We start from the raw sequence: 20,275 nt of genomic DNA on the forward strand, positions 1-20,275 counted from the left end.
GGGGCGGGGACTGAGGGGCATCAGCAGAACTCAGAGGGACGAGGGGGGAGGTAAAGTTTGCTCAGCCGCTCTCTGCAGCTCACAGCAGTAGCCAGCAGCACCTGTCCCACACTGCCACTGGGCCTCCCATCCAACTCCTTTCTGCTGCTCGCCCAGCTCAGCTTGGGAGCTGGGCCCCCGGCCTGATGCTCCCTACCCAGTGAGAGGGCTGCACGCTGGGGGGGGGGGCTTCTGCCATGGTATGTGCAGGGCCTCAGCTCTTCTCTATGGGGGTCCTGTGGATCCCACCAAGGGACTGCTTGGAGGCAAGGCAATGGGCAGGCAAGGGGTCAGGGTATCTTGTGGGGTGATCAGGGAGCTGCCTCCCCATTCCATAGAATCCTAGGGCTGGAAGAGAGCTCAGGAGGTATCTAGTCCAGCCCCTTGCTCAAAGCAGGACCAACCCCAATTAAATCATCCCAGCCAGGGCTTTGTCAAGCCAGGACTGAATAACCTCTAGGGATGGAGATTCCACCCCCTCCCTAGGTCACCCATCCCAGTGCTTCACCCCCCTCCTAGTGAAATAGCTTTTCCTAATATCCAACCATCTCTTACTATTTCTCGGCGATGCGCCTGGTTTTCCGTCGGTGGTAGAGGGTCATGACCACGATGACCAGGACCAGCAGGCAGAGCAATACGGCCGCGATGACGCCCACTGCAACCATCGAGGCCGAGACCACGTCCACCTTCTGCACCTCGGTCTCTGCCGGCAGGGACAGACAGGGAGAGGCTGAGCCAGCCACCATGGGAGCAGGGCACTTCCAGTGTCCAAGCAACGTGGCCAAGCTGGCAGGAACCCGGACTCCAGGGCTAAAGAGGCATCAGACTAGACAGATAGATAGGTACTTTGGACAGACAGATGGTTGGATAGCTGGACAGACAGAGGGACGATTGCTGGCTAGATGGATGTAGGGACAGGTAAATGGAGAGGTAGATGGACGGATGGATGGATGGACAGACAGATGGTTGGAGAGCTGGACAGACAGAGGGATGAACAGATGGATGGGTGGCTAGATGGATGTAGGGACAGGTGAATGGAGAGGTGGATGGATAGATGAATGGATGGACAGACGGAGAGACAGATGGACACCTGATGTTTAATTATCAGCCCCAGCTGGTGCTAGCTCTGAAGCCACTCTAAGGGTTCCCCAGCCACGCCCCCTAGTGCCACTTGGGGGCTCAGTACTCGGCGTGCTCCCTGTGGAATCGCCATGCTGGCCTCAGCAAGCTCTGGGCTCCCGGCCCCGGTGCTACGTAGCCCAAGCCCTGTCTCGCCTGGACTCTGGATTCCCTGGAGACTGAGCAGCACTGGGCCCTAGAGCTGGGTAGGGGGATGAGACAGGCAGATTCCCCCTGCAGCGCTCAGACCCTAGTGGGGGGAAGGTACCCCAACCCAAAGGGGTTGGATTTGGACCCACATGCCGAGGCCCCTCGGCGAGCCCAGGCCTAGCGCTCTGACTGTGTCAGCCATGGGTGGGCAGGCAGTGCAACTCACAGCCCCTACCCCAGCTGCCAGCTCCAGGCCCTGACTGTGACAGTCACACACTCACACCCAGATACACATCCAACAGGCCTAGTCTGTCTGTCCGTCTGCGTGTCTATCAGAGCCGAGCCCCCTCTGCTCCAAGGGGCCCTATCACCCCGCCAGCCCCAGACTCTACCTTTTATGCTGATGCTGGCCCGAACCTCCTTGGCCGCAAACGTGTTGGTGACCTGGCAGACATAGACGCCCGTGTCGTCAGGGGTGAGGGGTCTCTGGAAGAGGAGGGTGGCCCCCTTGACGTTCACTCCTTCGGGCATGGGGCCGTTGAGCCTGGAGAGCAAAGGGGCAGGGTCAGCCAAGGAGCATAGGGGGAAGGGCAAGGGTCCCAGCTAGATGGGAGGAGCTGCTAAGGGGGCCCAATGGGACAGGTTGAGAGCCCCTGGATTATAGAGAAACACGGAGACAGACAGATGCACAGACACAGTGAGACACATGGACAGACTGAGAGCAACACAGAGAATTTCTCCCCCCCCCCAGCCCTATGCTCCTCCCTCCCCCTCCCCCCCCCCTCTCCCTGCAGCCCCGTGCCCTCCCGTTGCCTCCCAGGCAGACGTGCCCAGACAGGCGGCTGGAGGTGTGCTGGGTGGGCGGGGCAAGCCACGACACCCTGAACAATAGGTGCTGAAATCAAAGGGCTCCCTGCCTTTTCCCACGGTTCCCATGCAGCTGATCTGCTGCCGGAGCCCAGTGCCGAGGCCTGCCCAGACACGGCCCGAAACACCACGCTGCTCCTTGCGTCACCGCAACGGGGCTGAATCGGCAGGACCCGGGCTACCGGCTCCATCCCACACGCAAACACACAGACACATATGCCCGTGAACAGAGGGACACAAACCCATGCGCAAATGTATGCACACCAGTGCCTCAACTCAAGCACACGTACGATAGACACATGTTCAAACAGACCCCCCCACACACACATTTTCACACACATACATTCACAAACATGCACAAATATAAAAATACATCCACATCCAGCCGCACAACCAGACATCAAAAACAAACATGTTTGTATAAAACATTACATCCACAGACTCATCTGTAAACACACATACACAAAGACAGGTACATACAAACCCAAGTATGCACATGCACACACAAACACACACAAACCCAGGTACATACAAACCCAGGTATGTGCGTGCACACACAAACACAAACACACAAACCTAGTTACACACATACAAACAAACCCAGGTACAAACACACACACTCACAGAATTAGGCACACTAACACAGCAGATACACACACAAACCAGGTAACACACACACATACAAACCCGGGTAACACACACACACATACCCAGGTAACACATAAACCCAGGTAACACACACACACACACACACACACACACACACACACTTGGGTAACACACACAAACCCATACAATCCCAGGTTACACGCACACACAAACCCAGGTACATGCACATGGGTACACATAAGAATGATCACACTCATACACACTCTGGCTATGTCTAGACTGCAGGCTTCTTTCGAAAGCATCTTTCGAAAGAGCCTCTTTCGAAAGATCGCGTCTAGACAGCAGGCGGATCTTTCGATAGAGGAAATCCGCTTTTTCGAAAGAGAGCACCCAGCGAGTCTGGATGCTCTCTTTCGAAGACGGCCTCTTTACATTGAAGAACGCCTTCCTTCGAAAGAGGAACTTTCGAAAGAAGGCGTTCTTCCTCGTGAAACGAGGTTTACCGCCATCGAAAGAAAAGCCGCGTTCTTTCGAAATAATTTCGAAAGAACGCGGCTTGAGTCTGGACGCAGGGGAAGTTCTTTCGAAAAAAGGCTACTTTTTTCGAAAGAACCCCTGAGTCTGGACACGGCCACAGACACATGAGCCCAGGTACACCTTAGAACAATCCCCTGATCACACACAGTCACTCTTGAGTGTGGGCCTGCACATGCTCCCAGACCCAAACACATGTGACCACACGTGGTGAGTCCATGGGGTGCCGTGCCACCCAAACAGATCCTTTCCCTTTGCCCTCTGCAGCCCTCGCTGGCCCTATTAACTCTTTAGTTGCTGCTCTGCTGGGAAGCACGTATCCCTTTGGCCCCATTTCAGGCCTACCCTGAAGTTGGGGGCTTGGGGCCCACAAGGCCAGGTGCAGAGGTTCAAGTCTTAGACCCCCAGGAGGTTGGCCCCTTGGCCACCCCCCCAGCTCAGGAAGTCCCCAGGGATGCCTGTGGAGCCCTGCAGCTTCTGGGAAGGGAAAGGAAAAGGGGAGGGGGGGGGGGTTATCCAGAGCCCCACAGTGTTTCATGCCTGGCTGTTGGGGACACATGGGGAGAATCTAGCACACCCAAAGGCTGACCCAGGCCAGTGTCCCATGGCATCCCAATCAAAAGCTCTCTCCTAGCAGGGCATGGCCAGGTCTCCTTCAGGGCAGAGCCGGAGGGAGCCTTGCTATGTAGGGTTGCCAGGGTCCGGTATTCTACCAGACAGTCGGGTATTTGCGCTCTTTGTCTAGTAAAAAAAATCAGAGAACACCAAACATGTGCAATGTCCGGTATTCTCTGATTTTTCCGGCTGCGCACCGGACGGAAGCCTGGTGGGGGCGGAGGAAGCGGCTGCTGGAAGGCGGGCCCATGATCAGCGCTAGGAGCCTGTGTCTCCCCTGCCCCCACCAGGCTTCTGCGCAATCAGTCTCCCAGTGCCGATCGTGGCCCCGCCTCCCAGCTGACACTCCCAGGCTGGGAGGTGGGGCCACGATCACCACTCCTGGCGCATCAGAAGCCTAGAGGGGGCGGGGGGAGTGGTTGGGATTTTTTTTTTTTTTGATTGACCAAAATACCGCATGTCTGGTATTTTGGGGGGACCATCTGGCGATCCTACTTGCTAGCCCCACACTCCCTTCTACTGCCCCTTTGCCTCTCCGCTGGGCAGGTGCATTTGGCCCCGGGGCTGCCTCCTGTGACCAACAGCATGCCCCAGAAGGCCCAAGACAACTCAGATGGCTGGGAGATGACTCAATGTTTATGGAGCATTGAGCCTCATTTGGAAAGGCTCCATGGGTGCTTTGCACTCCAGCTTCCCGGATTCCTATGCCCTGGATCATGAGTATTGTTGGCTGGGAACACAGCCGCCCGTCTGGGAATGCAAGCAAGTGGAGACCCAGTCTCGTCTGGCAGAGGAGAGGGCAATCAGGGAGAGGATATGGGATGTTAAAGGTAGATTCATTAACTAATTGAATAGTCGATGGGATTTCCATCAACTGTTCAATTAGTCTATAAGGGCACCTTCACCTTTTATACAGTTCAGAAGCGGAAGCCCTGCAGGGAGTGTGGGGCCAGCGGGGACTCACCCACTAGTCCTGCGCTACCTGCAGCACCTGAGCCTTTGGGCCTGGCAGGGCTCTTGTACATTTCAAAAGGAAGCCCCAAACATGGGGTGGGGTGCGAGTCCCCTGCAGGCCCCCTTACTCCCCGTGGGGCTCTTGTACATTTCAAAAGCAGAATGGCAGCAGAAGTGGAGACTGCTTCAGTCCCTGCTCATGCTGTTTCCCACTGTGCCTCTACCTCCTCTGCTTCCCTGCAGGGACAGTGCTGGGGGGAACCAGCTTTTAAGCCGGCTCCCCTAGCACCAGCTCCTGCTCCTTCCCCTCCCACCGCTGCCTATATCAGCAGCAAGGAAGTGACTAGTCGCATCATTAGTTGACTAGCTTCTGCTTATCGGATAGTCGACTAGTCTCCTACATACCTAGAGAAGATGGAGGTAAAATTGATTTTGCGGGCTGGAGTGAGAGGGGAAGCTCACAGCCTTAGAGTCCCCGCTGTTAGGGGCTCGCCCATGTGAAATCGAGGCTGGAACAGGCAGCCCCTTCAGGCCCTGGCAAACTTGAAACACCTCAGCTGGGGACTAATGGACTGAAATGCAGAATGTGTCACCCTACTAGAGACTGCTCAGAGCAGGTCAGACAAGCCCCTGTTGGGGATGGCCAGAAAGATCATACGGATCCTCCCATGTGTGCAGGGGACTGGACCAGGTGACCTCGCGAGGGCCCTTCCAGTTCTGTGAGTCTAGGTCACCAGCTTGCTGGTTCGGAGGCACCGGGAACAAAGACAGGCCTGTGAGCACCCATTCGCTGCAGGATTCCAGCCTGGAACCTCCACACCAGCTGTTGCCTCCTGAGCAGCAGGAGTAACTCTGCTCAGAGCTGGCGAGAGCAGGCTCTTCGGTGGGTCACATCAGTGTCTTCTATTTCCTCATGCCCATATTCCAGCTGGAGGCGGGTGGGCACCCCCTTGGAGTCTGCAGCCACGGTAGACTCTGCTATGAGACCCTGAGCCTGGTCCAGCCGAGCCCAAGGCTGGAAGCCGAGTCCAAACCTTAGGCGGCTTCTAGACTTTGGAGAGACCCCCCAACCCTCCAGCTCCAGATGGATAAAGACACACCGGCCAGTCTTTCTCTGCCCCGGGAGCGGCGCTGGGAAGGGGAGCCCTGCCAGCACGCAGGGGGCTAACACTTACCGGGTCCAGTTGTAGGTGGGCAGAGGGTTGCCCTCGCCAAGGCACTTGAGCGAGGCACCTTCCTTGCCCACGTGCCAGTCCTCCTCCTCCTCGTGCCCTCGCACAGAGGCGTCCGAGAGATCTGGACAGGGGAGGGTGACAACAGTGAGTGGGGGCGAGAGAGAAACGCCCGACGCTGGGCACCGGGGTCCTCCCTTCATCCCCCAGTTTGTGCCCTTCCCATCAGTGACTCCACCCCCACATCTGTCTGTGCAAATGTGCCCCCTGCCCCAAGCCCCCCCAACTAACCTGCTGGGGCCCCACATGATCTAGGGTTCCCCATTTGCCCTTCCCCAAAGTGGGTATACACCCCCTTGCTCTAATGGGCAGGTTCTCCCAGGGGGTCTATGATTTCCTTCCCCCATGGATGTTCCCCTTGGGGATCTGTGCCCCCCACATTGCCCATAGCGCCCTCCCCGGGAGTGTCTGTCTCCCATAGTAGCTTCCCAAGGCGTCTGTACCCCCATGACAACTGTCAGGGTGTTTCTGCCCCTACCCTATGCCAGCTCCCTAGGGAGCCACTACTTCATGGTACCCCCCAGGGCTCTCTGCCCCCCACGCGGCCTGCTGGGGTGGGACGTACAGGCGACACTCAGCACGTGGGTGATTCTCTTCTCGTGCTGCAGCCCCGGGTGGCTGACGACGCAGGTGAGCGTCTGGCCGTTCATGCTGCGCCCGGGCACCAGGAAGAATTCGCTGGTGACGGAGGCCGAGCGGGGATGCGAGGAGTGGCGGGTGGTGTTGGCGCCGGCCACCTGCGTCTCCCAAGTCACCGTGGGCATGGGGTTGCCCTCGGCTGTACAGGAGGCAGCCAGCGTCCTCCCCTGCCCTTCTTCCAGTGGGGGGCCGGGGTTCAGGGTGGGCAGTGGGGGCACTAGGGGGAGAAAGCAGAGCGGTGAAGGGGGTGGAAAGAGCAGCACCCTCCTGGGATCCAATCTGCCCCTCCCAGAGTCTCCTGGGGTCCCACACAACCTGGCTACTGCCCCCACCCCTGGGGCCCCAAACAGTCGGGAATTTGCATCCTCCCAGGGTCTCCCGAGGGCCCACTCAGCCCGGAACTGGCACATCCCCACAGGTCCCCGTGTAGTCCAGCTACTGCCTCTTGCCCCCAACCCCTGCACAAACCAGCCACTGCCCCCCAGAGCCCCATGAAGCCCAGTAATTTCTAGCACAGGGCCCTATGCAGCCCAGCTACGGTCCCCCCCATGGAGCCCGACACAGTTGGGCTACTGCTCCCTCCCAGGACCCACTCCCAGCTCCAACTCCAGGGGGCCACTCGGGCCTGGCTCCTGCCCCCAAAATGGCTTCCCCCTACACTCGCTGAATAGGCCTCAATCCTTTGGGTCCCATTCCTGCGACACAGGCCTGGCCCAGACACCAAGAGTTCAGGTCCCCTGCAGGCTGGGTGCCTAATGGCCAGGGCACCCCCATGTCCCCGATCTCTGCAGTGGCTTGGGGGCAGGGTGGTCTAGTGGCCTGGAGCAGGGGAGGCAGCTCGCCCCTCAGCGGGCCCAGCAGAGCCAAGGGCACCTGGGGGGTGGAGCAAGGCAGCCCCAGTGCCCAGTGGACTCCGTGCCCGGACTCTCACCCAGCACGCTGAGCGTCATGCTGCCCTCGAAGTTGCCCGAGGGGAAGGTGATGAGGCGGCATTCGTAGGCTCCCTCGTCAGCCTGCACGGCGTTCTTCAGCACGATGGCGCCGTCCTCCAGCGGCCCCGGTGCCCGCCGCAGCACCCGCCCCGCGTAGGGCTCCTGGACGTGCTCCCCGTACTCCGAGTGCAGCACGGCCATCTCCACGTTCTGCCCGCCGGCGCCCTGCTTCAGCCACGTCACCTGCACCACCTTCTCGCCCTCCTGCGCCCGGTAGCGGCACGGCAGCACCACGTCCTTGCCCAGCACCGCGGTGACGCTGCGCTCCATCTCCAGCACCCCCGCCAGGGACCCTGCCGGCACGGGAAGGGGACAGGTTAACTCACAGCCCCCAGGCAGGGAAGACCTGCCTCTCCCGCCTACAGACACAACCTCTGTGCTGGGATCAAAGGGTATGTCTAGACAACATGCCTCTGCCGACAGAGGCATGTAAAATAGGCTACCCGACGTAGTCAAAGAAGCCGGGATTTAAATATCCCCGGCTTCATTAAAATAAACATGGCCGCCACGCTGTGCCGGCTCAGCTGATCGTCGGCCCAGTGCGCGAGGCAAAACGCGGCTCGGTCGACAGGGGAAGCCTTTGTTGACCGCTTCCTTATGCCTCATGAAAGGAGGTTTACAGGAGCGGCCGACAAAGGCTTCCCCTGTCGACCGAGCCGCGTCTTGACTAGCGCGCTGGGCCGACGATCAGCTGAACCAGAACAGCGCGGCGGCCATGTTTATTTTAATGAAGCCGGGGATATTTAAATCCCGGCTTCTTTGACTATGTCGAGTAGCCTAGTTTACATGCCTCTGTTGGCAGAGGCATGTAGTCTAGACATACCCCAAGAGTCCTTTGCCTATAGAAGCTCCCATTGGCTGATAACTTCAGCCAATGGGAGCTGCACAGCCGGTGCTGAGAGTAGTGTGTGGAGAGGCCTTCCTCTACCCAGGGATATGGCTGCTTCCATGAGTGGTGCAGGGCCAGGGCAGGCAGGGAACCTGCATCAGCTACCCTGTGCTGCTGACTGGGAGCTGTCTGAGGGTATGTCTACACTACCCCGCTAGTTCGAACTAGCGGGGTAATGTATGCATACCGCACTTGCTAATGAAGCCCGGGATTTGAATTTCCCGGGCTTCATTAGCATAAGCGGGGAGCCGCCATTTTTAAATCCCCGCTGCTTCGAACCCCGTGTAGCGCGGCTACACGGGGCTCGAACTAGGTAGTTCGGACTAGGGTCCTATTCCGAACTACCGGTACTCCTCGTGAAACGAGGTGTACCGGTAGTTCGGAATAGGCACCCTAGTCCGAACTACCTAGTTCGAGCCCCGTGTAGCCGCGCTACACGGGGTTCGAAGCAGCGGGGATTTAAAAATGGCGGCTCCCCGCTTATGCTAATGAAGCCCGGGAAATTCAAATCCCGGGCTTCATTAGCAAGTGCGGTATGCATACATTACCCCGCTAGTTCGAACTAGCGGGGTAGTGTAGACATACCCTGAGGGTATGTCTACACAGCAAAGTTATTTCAAAATAACAGCCCTTATTCCAAAATAACTTTCCTAGCATCTACACAGACAAACCGCTATTTTGAAATAAATTCAAAATAGTGGAGCACTTATTTTGAAGTTGGTAAACCTCATTCCATGAGGAATAATGCCAAATTCAAAATAGCTAATTCGAAATAAGTGCTGTGTAGACACTTATTTCGCAATGGGGGCCTCCAGCCTTCCCAGGGTGCCCTGGTGGCCACTCCAGCCTCAACCAAGAACATTTCTCTCTCTCCCTGTCTCCCCGGAGCCCTTAAAGGGGCAGACTCTGGCCACAGTGCCTGTGCCTGTGCCTGTGCCAGCTCCAAGCCTGCCAGCACAGAGCCAGCAGTCACTGCCCCATACCCAGTGGCCCCAAAACATGAACCAGCAAGCCATTGGCAGCCAGCCCTCCACCGCTCCCCAGGAGCAGTCTGCCAGCTCCCAGGAGATTACCAGGGCCTGGAGAAGGCGGGCGCCTTCCTATTCTAGGGTGGAGATCATGAACCTTATTCAGGTTTGGGGGGATGCCCCCAACGTCCATGATCGTCGCACTAGACGGAGGAACACGGCCATCTATGGTAGGATAGCTGCTAGCCTGGCCACCAAAGACCACATGCAAACCCAGGAGCAGGTTCGCATGACAATCAAGTTGGTCCAGCGAGACCCCCAACTCTGAGCCCTGAGCTTCCCCTCCCCCTTCTTCCCCTTGCTTCCCCCTTCCAGCTGCCTCCTCCCAGGTTTCCCCTTCCCCTCTCCCACCCTCTCTTCTCCCCTCTCCTGCCTCCTTTCCCCAGTTTCATCAGAGTTTCATTCCCTCCCCCCAGTTTTGTTAAATTAGGAGAGTTTGTGTTCATGAAAATACGTGTATTTTATTTGACATCAGGAAGGGGGATTAGGGAAGGGTAAGTGGAAGGATGTGAGGGAGGAATGAGGCACAAGCCCTGAGTGGGGCAGACCAGGGAGGCTCTAAGGGTATGTCTACACTACCCCCCTAGTTCGAACTAGGGGGGTAATGTATGCATACCGAACTTGCTAATGAAGCCCGGGATTTGAATTTCCCGGGCTTCATTAGCATAAAGCCGGCGCCGCCATTTTTAAAAGCCGGCTAGTGCGAACCCCGTGCCGCGCGGCTACACGCGGCACGGGCTAGATAGTTCAAACTATGTAGTTATTCCGAACTATCTGTACGCCTCGTGGAACGAGGTGTACAGATAGTTCGGAATGGCTTGTTAGTCCGAACTATCTAGCCCGTGCCGCGTGTAGCCGCGCGGCACGGGGTTCGCACTAGCCGGCTTTTAAAAATGGCGGCGCGGCTTTATGCTAATGAAGCCCGGGAAATTCAAATCCCGGGCTTCATTAGCAAGTTCGGTATGCATACATTACCCCCCTAGTTCGAACTAGGAGGGTAGTGTAGACATACCCTTAGTGCTCCTCAGGGTGGAAGCTCTCCCGCAGGGCCTCCTGGATACTGACAGCCCCCCGATGGACCTCCCGGATGGCAGGCTGCAGAAAGTGCAGTCAGGTTCGCAGCAACACATCAAAGAGAAGCACCAGAGTGCCCAGGGGCAGTTCTGGATCCATGTTGCCGAGTGTTGTGGTGTCCTGAGTGAGGGCAACCAGAGCACGCAGAGACAAAATGCTTTGCTGTCCCGCATCGAGGTAGACAAGCAAGCAGGGAAACCTGAGAACTGGCTATACAGCGGGGGGTCCCTTTAAGCACAGACCTCAGTTAGCCTCAGGCAGCAGCCCCACACAGTAATTCCTGACCTGGTGCCCTGCTGGAATTGGTTCCGGCTGGCCTTAAATGCGATTCAGAGTCCACTCAGTGTGGACGCACTATTTCGAAATAGCAAAATGCTATTTCAGAATGCATTTTGTGTGTAAACACGTTATTTCGAATTAAGCTATAACACTGTAGTGTAGACATACCCTGAGATAAGTGCCACCTAACTGCACCCTACAACTCCTCCTGCACCCCAACCCTCTGCCCCAGCCCTGAACCCCATCCTACACCCAATCTCCCGCCCAGAGTCTGCACTCTCCACCCCCTTCTGCACCCCAACCCCCTGCCCTAAGCTCAGCCCAGAGCCCCCTCCCACACGCCGAACCTCTCAGCCCCATCCCAGAACCTGCACCTCATCCCAGTGAAAGTGAGTGAGGGTGGGGGAGGGAGAGGAGAGTGAATATAAGGAGGGAGGGAGAATGGAGTGAGCAAGGGTGGGGCCTTAGAGAAAGGGCAGGGGAGGGGCGGAGCCTCAGAGGATGGGCGGAGCTAAGATGTTTGGGTTTGTGTGATTAGACAGTTGCAGCACGGGCAACACCCCTCCACACACAGTCGATCAGCTCCCATAACACCGCAGGAACAACCCAAACCACCCATGACAGATGGATCTTCCAGGGATGTGGCCAGCTGAGCTGGTCCAGATGTAGACCAGGGGCCAGTCCTACCCAAGTGGGGGGAGGGGGAACCTCTGGGCTCAGTCCATGCTAGACCAAACTGGGGCAGAGGGTCCCACTACATAGATAAGGCTCCCATTTCCCTATGGCACTAGACCTGCCCCAGAGGGGGTGGATCCTGCAGCACGCCCCTGGGAGGGGTGGGCAGTCACTGGTTTACCACCCTGACCACGGAGATGGTGAGGCACTTCCTGGGCTGTTCCCCCGTACTGGGAGCAAAGCTCTCTCAGGCAGGCCCAGGAGCGCAGCGGATTAGGAGCTGGGATTCCTGGAGCTGGTACTGACTGGCTAAGGGAACTTGTGTACATCAGGTCACCTCTTCACGCCTCAGTTTCCCCTCTTATAAAACATGGATGACTCGGCCTTCCCTCCCAGCATCCTTGTGAGGACTGAGTCCTGCTCCGAGCCCATTGCAGGGCAGGCAGGAAAGACAGGGAGAGGACTGTCATCCTGGGGTCCTTCTGTCCAGGGGATGTGGTTCTCTGAAATTAGTATCAACAATCCCGTTTTACATGGGGGGAAACTGAGGCACGGGGCAGGCACATGCCTTGCCCAAGGTCACCCAGTGAGAGCCAAGAAGAGAACCCAGGAGCCCTGACACCCATGCCCATGCTGTGCCCACAAGGCACTCCTTGCTGTTCAGCCCCCAAGTACCCTTCACCCCTCAACACCCCGCAAACCTGCCCATCGAGTGGCTGTTTTGCCCACACCGTGCTGACAATAAGCTGGTCCTGGGAACAAGACCCAGGAGTTTTGACTCCCAGACCCTTGGGCTCTAACCACTAGTCCTCACACTATTCTAGAGCTGAGCCCAGGCACCCTGACTACCAGCCCCAATACACTAACCCTTCTAGACCCCTGCTCCCAGATCAGAGCTGACTCAGGGCTGTCCAGCCCCCTGTCCTTCCTCCAAGTGTCCTTGAACTCCCCACCTCTCTGCTTCTAGCTGCTGTCTCTTGTCTTACTCTCAGATTGTCAGCTTGGGAGGCCGGGGCAGGCTCTGTTCTGCATCTGTACAGCACCTAGTGCAACAAGCTCCCAACCTGTGATTGGGTGCCCAGGGGATGCTACCATAACACACCTAATAAACAATGCACAGCAGCTGCGCCATGCGGCCTGGACCATTGCTGGGGCTGCTAGGTGCTACCGTAATACACCTAATAAATCACACACAGCACCTATCCCAATGGGGCCTGCCCTGAGAAGGCTTCTAGGCCTGAATAATACACCTCCGCTATATAAAGCACAGCATGGGGCTGGCCCATGGCTGGGGCTACAGTAACATAAACAATAAATAAAGGATGGTAAACACCCGGCTGTGCGCACTGCCATCCCCGTGGGGGCGGAGATGACACATTGCTTCCTGGCCCCCAGCTGGGATCAGGCCCCACCCTGAAGCATGAGGCTGGGGATCCCCCGTGCTTGTGTGTCCTTGCGGAGGAGTCGGCTCTAATCGGTTCCTGCAAGGAAGGTGCTGAGTGTGTTTCGGCCGGGCCAGCCCGCAACACACACCACGTGCGGGAGCAGGACGTGCTGGGCTCAGACCCGGCCTCTCTCCAGCCTCAGCCACCCGCCGAGGAATGCGGCTCCTTCTGAGGAAGTGGATGGGCCAGCGAGTCCAGATAAACCGGCCTGCTCAGATACCAGGGACTGTGCAGCAGCTTGTGCGGATTCCACTCCCTTCCGCTCCCCGCAGCCGCCTCCCCGGCACCCTCACTCGAGGAGGGGAGAGGAGGGGCTGGCTCGGAGCTGGGCTAAGGTAGGGAGAGCCCTGCTCCGCTGGAGGGGCCCAGGCACTCCCCAGCTCTTTGGTGGCTTCCCTGGGAACTTCGGAATGGGGCTCGGCACATTTCTCACCCAGCACGTCCCATGGTTCCCGGGGCGCCAATCCTGTTGCCTCAGGCTAAAGGCTCAGGCAGATTCCCCCTCACCTGTCTGACTTCACAGCCACCTGCACTGGCGTCTGTCCACCCCCACCATTCCCAGCTGACATGGCACAAGGCGGAAAGATTGGGTCCCAGAGCCAGGCCAGAGATGTGGCACTTCCAGCCAGCAGCCTAGGGTTGCCAGATGGTTTCAACAAAAATAGTAGACACACTTGGCATTACATCACAATGTACATGACATCTTATTTAGAAAATACTGGACGTTTACATTTTCTCATTTCTATTTTCTCAATTTGTTTCCCGGACAGAAAGCTCAAATACTGAACTGTCCGGTTCAAAACTGGACACTTGGCAACCCTAGCCAGGGAGTGCCGGGGGCAGAGTAGTTAGAGCCACCCCTGGCTAACAGGGATTTAGCCCGGAGGCTGCTCATGGTGACCTCTCTCTAGGGCAGGCCAACAGGCCCCCAGGGAGGGGACAAGTTGCTTTGTTACTGTGACGTAGTGGGGGTACCTGGCTGGTTTCTATGCTGCTGGCTCTGGGATAACCCCCACTGGCTGCCGTGGGTACCACGACCCAGCAAAACAGGATGAGTCACTATGCAAAGGGACCTCTCAACCAGTATGGCCAGACACCCCCCATGGAGAGGAACAAAGGAAGGTAGAATGCTGCCCTGGCTGGGGGGCAGGGCTGGAAGAGTGTTGGTTAGTTGCTGTCTGGGAGCTTGGAGGAGACAGCCTAGGGAAAGGGGCTGGAGTTTAGGGGCCCAGTCTCCCCCCATCTCAAGGGGGCCTGAGGCATCCTAGCCCAGCTCTGTGACCAGATTACATCTGTGCTGTGCTGTATCCTGGAGAGGCAATAAACTTCCTCTATTCCACCGGCTGGTGCAGTCTGTGCCATTTCGGGGTGCAGGAGACGGGGGACCCCCAACGCGCCATCACAGTTACATTCAGAAGCCATTGAAAATAACTGGTCAGAGAGTCACCTGCTGGGGACTGAGGGCCAAGTCCCTGGCTGGTATAAATTCAGCATCTCTGGAGCCATGCTTATTGACACCACCTTTACCCCCTGAACAGCAGGGAATCTCCACGGAACACCGGAAAACATCGAGTTCTAGAATGATCCCGTCCGGCAGCTGGGGTTCTAGATTGGCCCGTTCCACTCCCCAGGGTTCGAGATTCAGAACAGCCGTTTGGGATTCCAAGCTCTGCGTGGCTTTGGAAAAACCTGCGTCCTTCGCCACTGCTGCTTTTTTATTATTCATGACTCGTTATGACGCCGTGCTGCTTTCCACTGAACTGCAAACTGATGGCTTTTTTAATCTCCTTCCGAATTCTGATCAAGTGAAAAATGGCTCCAGAAAACTTAAAACAAACTTTCTTTTTCTTTTCAAAGTAAAGATCTGGTGAAACCCCAAAGGCCCCTCACCCTGGACCCTCCCATCACAGCTCTGAAAGGCAATGGCCTGGCCTAGGAATGAGTCTATTCCCTTGCTGATAGAGGGTGGAATTCCCAGGTTGTAATTATAGACTAACGAAACATGTAGATGGTATCATGAGCTTTCGTGGGTACAACCCATTCTTCAGATAATCAGAGTTGTGAGTTGGGGATATGAAAACTCGAAATAAATAGGAGAAGGGGCAAGGAGGGGGGAGAGAAAAAAAGGGAGGAGTGGGAGGGAGACAGAGCATCATTAAGTATCTGGAGAATGGGTACTTAAACCTAAGCAGATAAAAATCAAAGTCAATAGATAGATTTCTAAAACAGGAAGGATACCACTCAGGGAGCTGTTAGCACCTTCAGTGGTTATTAAGTAGGTAGAGTCCCCACCAGCTCATATCCCCAACTCATAACTCCGGTCATCTGAAGAAGTGGGCTGTGCCCACGAAAGCTCATGATACCAGCTACATGTTTTATCAGTCTATAAAGTGCTACCAGACTGTTTGTTGTTTTTTTCAGTAACAGACTAACTCAGCTACCCCCTGAAGCTCTAGGTTGTAATTGTTATTTGAGGCAGGGTCACGAATCTGATGATTGTAGATTTTGAAGCTAAGGGAATGTGCAATCATCTCATATGAGCGTTGGTAGCTCACAAATTCCAGTTCCCCCTAATAACTTGTGTTTGGCTAAAGCAGGGGTGGGGAACCCTTTCTGGGTCGGGGGCTGCTGATCCACGGAAAAATCAGACGGGGGCTGCACACAAGTGAGACGCAAACCCTGAGCCTTGAGGGCTAGATCCAGGCAAACTAAGGGGGCAGCCCCTGGGTTATAGCGTATTTTCCAGGAGAGCATCTGCTTGGCATCTGAAGACACCACAAGATGGAGAATTCACCACTTCTCTTGGGAATTTGTTCTACGGGTCAGTCACCCGCAATCTCGGCCTTGATATTTAGACCTTGACTGCCTTTAACTTCCAGCCATTCATTCTTGTTCTGCCTTTCTTCACTAACGAGCCTGTTAGTACTCAGCATTTTTTCCCAGGCTTTTACACCATGGTCAAATCACAGGATAGGTAAATCATATATACAGTTTGCGCAGGAATAAATACATAAATCGTCCAATCAGAGAACAGCAGCCAGGCCATTTGACGTAATGTATCCAGCCCACAGCACGAATTGCAGATCTCACCGCTGAATATCGGTGGGATCCTCAGCAGACACTCAGTGCAACTTTCGCTTTTAGGAAGTATGTGAATGTGAGCATCTGTGCTAAAAACGCAGCGAGCGAGGATTCGCACTACCAGCCCCACAGCCCAGTAACGGCCCCATCCAGGTACATGAAAGGATCACACTTGCATGGGTGGCTCGAAGGAACAGGGTGTTCCCTGGGATCCAACAGTTTGGCAAAAGTGAAAACCTCAGCTGGGGCTGGGGCATGGGGAGGCTACTGGGATGACCCAATGACAAAACACCCACTGGTTCTGCTGGGGCCAGAGTTTGACACCAGCTGCAATCCCTCCACCACACCTGCAAAGTGCAACCCTTCACTTTCCATCTAACTGCACACTGCAAATCCCACGTCCCACCCAATCGCACACTGAAAACCCCATGTCTCACCCAATCAGGGCAGGCCCATAACATTTTCACACCTGAAGCGGGGAGCTCAAATGGCGCCCCCATGCCCTCTCACTTGGGCCAAAATTTTGAAAGGTCTCAATTGCTCCGGCACAGCACTCCACCATCTCTGTACATCTAGAGCAGAGAGAATACACATGCACCAGCAGCAGACACAATTTTCTACTCTCTGGGTCCAAGTGGCACCCTCCCCACAATCTGGCACTTGAGGCATCTGCCTCAGTTCGCTTCATGGTAAGGCCAGCCCTGCACCCAATCACATGCTGCAAACTCCAAACTATGCCGCATTCCTCCCACGTCCCACCCAATCACACACTGCAATCCCTCATGTCCCACCCAATTGCACACTGCAATCCCCCCGCATTTCCCCCATGTCCCATCCAATCACACACTGCAATTCCCCTGCATTCCCCCCACGTCCCACCCAATCACACGCTGCAATCCCCCTGCATTCCCCCCACGTCCCACCCAATCACACGCTGCAATCCCTCACATCCCACCCAATCACACGCTGCAATCCCTCATGTCCCACCCAATCACACACTGCAATCCCCCTGCATTCTACCCGTCCCACCCAATCACACGCTGCAATCCCTCACGTCCCACCCAATCACACGTGCAAACCCCCACATCCTACCAAATCACCCATTCCACTGCAGTCTTGTCCCATGCTGCAGTACCTCACCGCCCCTCTTCATCCCCTACCCAAGCCCCGACAATTCCCACCCCTGCGAGCTGGGTTGGGATTGTCCTCATTTTACAGAGGCAGAGCAAGGGGCTGGGCTTGCCCAGTAAGTCAGTGGCAGAGCTGGAATTGAACCTTTGCACTCTCCAGCACAAGCCAACAGCAGCGCTCCCTGTGATGTGCAGCCCAGAGCCATGCAGCAAACCTCCCCAGGCCAATGTCAACACCCTGTGTTTGTGCAGCCTCCAGGAGAGACAACACAGCAGTGAGCTTGAGTCTCAGGCGACAGAGCGCCCAGCCAAGCCAACACCTCCATCCCCCACGCTCTTGCGCCATCCATGGTGACCGGCGCCCTCCCCAGAAACACCACGGAGGCAAATAGGGACCTGCCAAGAAGTGCAGACGCTCGCAGCCTCAGGATATGTTGCATTGCCGGGGCTCTCTCCTGTTGTCAGTGCAGCACTGCTGGGGCTCTCTCCGGTTGTCAGTGCAGCACTGCCGGGGCTCTCTCCGGTTGTCAGTGCAGCACTTCCGGGGCTCTCTCCTGTTGTCAGTGCAGCACTGCCGGGGCTCTCTCCGGTTGTCAGTGCAGCACTGCCGGGGCTCTCTCCGGTTGTCAGTGCTGCACTGCCGGGGCTCTCTCCGGTTGTTAGTGCAGCACTGCCGGGGCTCTCTCCGGTTGTTAGTGTTGCACTGCCGGGGCTCTCTCCGGTTGTTAGTGCAGCACTGCCGGGGCTCTCTCCGGTTGTTAGTGTTGCACTGCCGGGGCTCTCTCCGGTTGTTAGTGCAGCACTGCCGGGGCTCTCTCCGGTTGTTAGTGTTGCACTGCCAGGGCTCTCTCCGGTTGTGAGTGTTGCACTGCCAGGGATCTCTCCAGTTGTCAGTGTTGCACTGCCAGGGCTCTCTCCAGTTGTGAGTGTTGCACTGCCAGGGATCTCTCCGGTTGTTAGTGTAGCACTGCCGGGGCTCTCTCCGGTTGTTAGTGTTGCACTGCCGGGGCTCTCTCCGGTTGTTAGTGCAGCACTGCCGGGGCTCTCTCCGGTTGTTAGTGTTGCATTGCCAGGGCTCTCTTCGGTTGTCAGTGTTGCACTGCCGGGGCTCTCTCCAGTTGTTAGTGCAGCACTGCCGGGGCTCTCTCCAGTTAGGGTCTGGGCAGGGTCCTGATCTTGGTTGGGGGTTGGGTGGCACTTTGTGTAGGGGGCCTAGGCCAGGGCTGGGCAGGATGCAGCCCAGGGGCCGGATCTGGCCTGCCTAACACTTTGATCTGGTCCCTGGGCTGCATCTGGCTGTTTCCTATTTTATACCCTGCTGCCCGTGCCACCGAATTTCAAAGCGGTGGCTCAGGTGGCAGGATACTGTTTAAATGGCTTCCAGTTCCAGTGCTACCCTGGCAGGGGTCAGAGCCATGAGCCCTTTAAATAGCCACAGCAACCCTAGGCCGCTCCCAGGCCACACGGTACCAGTGGGGCTGGGAGTCCTCTGCTGTGTTTTAAATTCAAAGCCTCCAGCCCCAGACAACTCTGGGGGGAGGACAGACCCCATCCCCACCCCTTCCACCAAGGCCCTGCCTCTTCCGCAGCAAAACTCATTAAGTGCCTGCCTGCAAAAATGACTGCCTGGCCTAGGCCCTGCTGCGATGCCAACAATAAATATGTGGCACAGTTTTGTAACAAACCCTAACCTGTACGGCGCCTGTTCAGGGTAGATGTCAAAACGCTTTTACAAAGCCAGTGGGTGTAACTATTGCTACATTACACACACGGAAACTGAGGCACAGGAAGGGAAGTGACTCATCTACTGTCACCCAGCAGAAAGCTCAGAGCAGAAACCTGGTTTCCTGCATCCCAGTCCAGGGTGCTACCCACTAGACCATGTGGCTTCCTTGTGCATTTCAGAGACACGTTCTCAGTCCCCGGGGATCTGCTGCCAGCGGAGGGATAGTAATAAATATGAGCCGTTCTTTGCCCTTCCCTGGCATCTCCCCTGCTTCTGCTTGACGCGCCTTCACTCATCAGCCCCAGTCCTGCTCTGCAAGGCAGCCTGCCCAGGCATTCGGATGCCACCCGCTCCATGTGTCTGGCTGGGAAGCGTGTGGGCTGGATGGGGAGTTGCCTGGTTGGCACCTTGCTCTGCCCCCTCAGAGCAGCTATGGGGAACCCAGGAGCTCTTCATACAGGGGGGCCGACAGACTTGACCGACTGGGCAAGGGGGGGGCACCCCTGAGAGGGGTGTGGCCTTGGGTGGAAGGGACAGGGCTGGGGCAACACTGCACAGAGCATGCCACACGCCCCCCACCCCCGCCCTCAAAGCCACCCGGCCCTTCGATTTAAAGGGCCCCGGCTCAGCCCTTTTGAAGCACCAGGTCCCCCGTTGCCCTCCCCTGTCGGCAAAGCGGTGCCTTGCTTGCATGCACCCCACCGTGCTCTCTGGGAGGGACTCAGAGCAAGGTTTGGGGGGGGTGGATAATGTGACACTGCAGCCCAAAGGGCTAGCAGGCTCCTGCGATGCCCAAACTGGGGACTTGCGTGGGAGCAGAGAGGGGATTGTACCGCTGGGGCGACAGCTCTGGTGCCCACAATTCAGGGGGGTTGCTAAAGTGAAGAGGGCTCAGAGCAGAGCCGGGGGAATGGTGAAAGGGGTAGAAACCTGCCTAGCAGGGCCAGACGCCCGGAGTCCGTCTCTGGAGCTTACCACGGAGCGGCGGACGGGGTGACGACAACAGGCTGGAAGTGCCCACGCGGGGAACTCAGCGATAATCACAGGCGCTTTGATCCCGCAGCCAAAGTGCAATGGCTGGAAGCTGGAGCGGGACAAACCCAGGCTGGGCATAAGGTGCCTTTTAACCGGGAGAGTAAGTAGCCCTGGGAACCATTGCCCCGGGGCATGGTGGAGGCTCCATCTCCAGAAGGGCTGT

General features: G+C 56.8%; 1 protein-coding gene across 2 annotated transcripts in view; it reads right to left on the reverse strand.

Annotated features, from left to right (window-relative positions):
- NECTIN4 (nectin cell adhesion molecule 4) overlaps positions 1 to 20,275 on the reverse strand; it is a 48,105-nt gene that overhangs the window by 6,777 nt on the left and 21,053 nt on the right. Inside the window, exons 1-6 of one of the 2 annotated variants that reach the window (XM_075908138.2) lie at positions 17,748 to 17,864; positions 7,690 to 8,043; positions 6,685 to 6,975; positions 6,063 to 6,183; positions 1,701 to 1,852; positions 595 to 742 (exon numbers count right to left, since the gene is read on the reverse strand). In XM_075908138.2, coding sequence (XP_075764253.2) covers positions 595 to 742; positions 1,701 to 1,852; positions 6,063 to 6,183; positions 6,685 to 6,975; positions 7,690 to 8,020 — 1,043 coding nt within the window. In that variant the 5' untranslated portion in view covers positions 8,021 to 8,043; positions 17,748 to 17,864. Of the gene's footprint in view, positions 1 to 594; positions 743 to 1,700; positions 1,853 to 6,062; positions 6,184 to 6,684; positions 6,976 to 7,689; positions 8,044 to 17,747; positions 17,865 to 20,275 lie in introns of those variants that run through there. The other variant, XM_075908137.2, reaches the window with a different exon arrangement.

The sequence above is a fragment of the Pelodiscus sinensis genome, chromosome 22 (genome assembly GCF_052426305.1).
Source record: "Pelodiscus sinensis isolate ZL-2025 chromosome 22, ASM5242630v1, whole genome shotgun sequence".
NCBI lineage: Eukaryota > Metazoa > Chordata > Testudines > Trionychidae > Pelodiscus > Pelodiscus sinensis.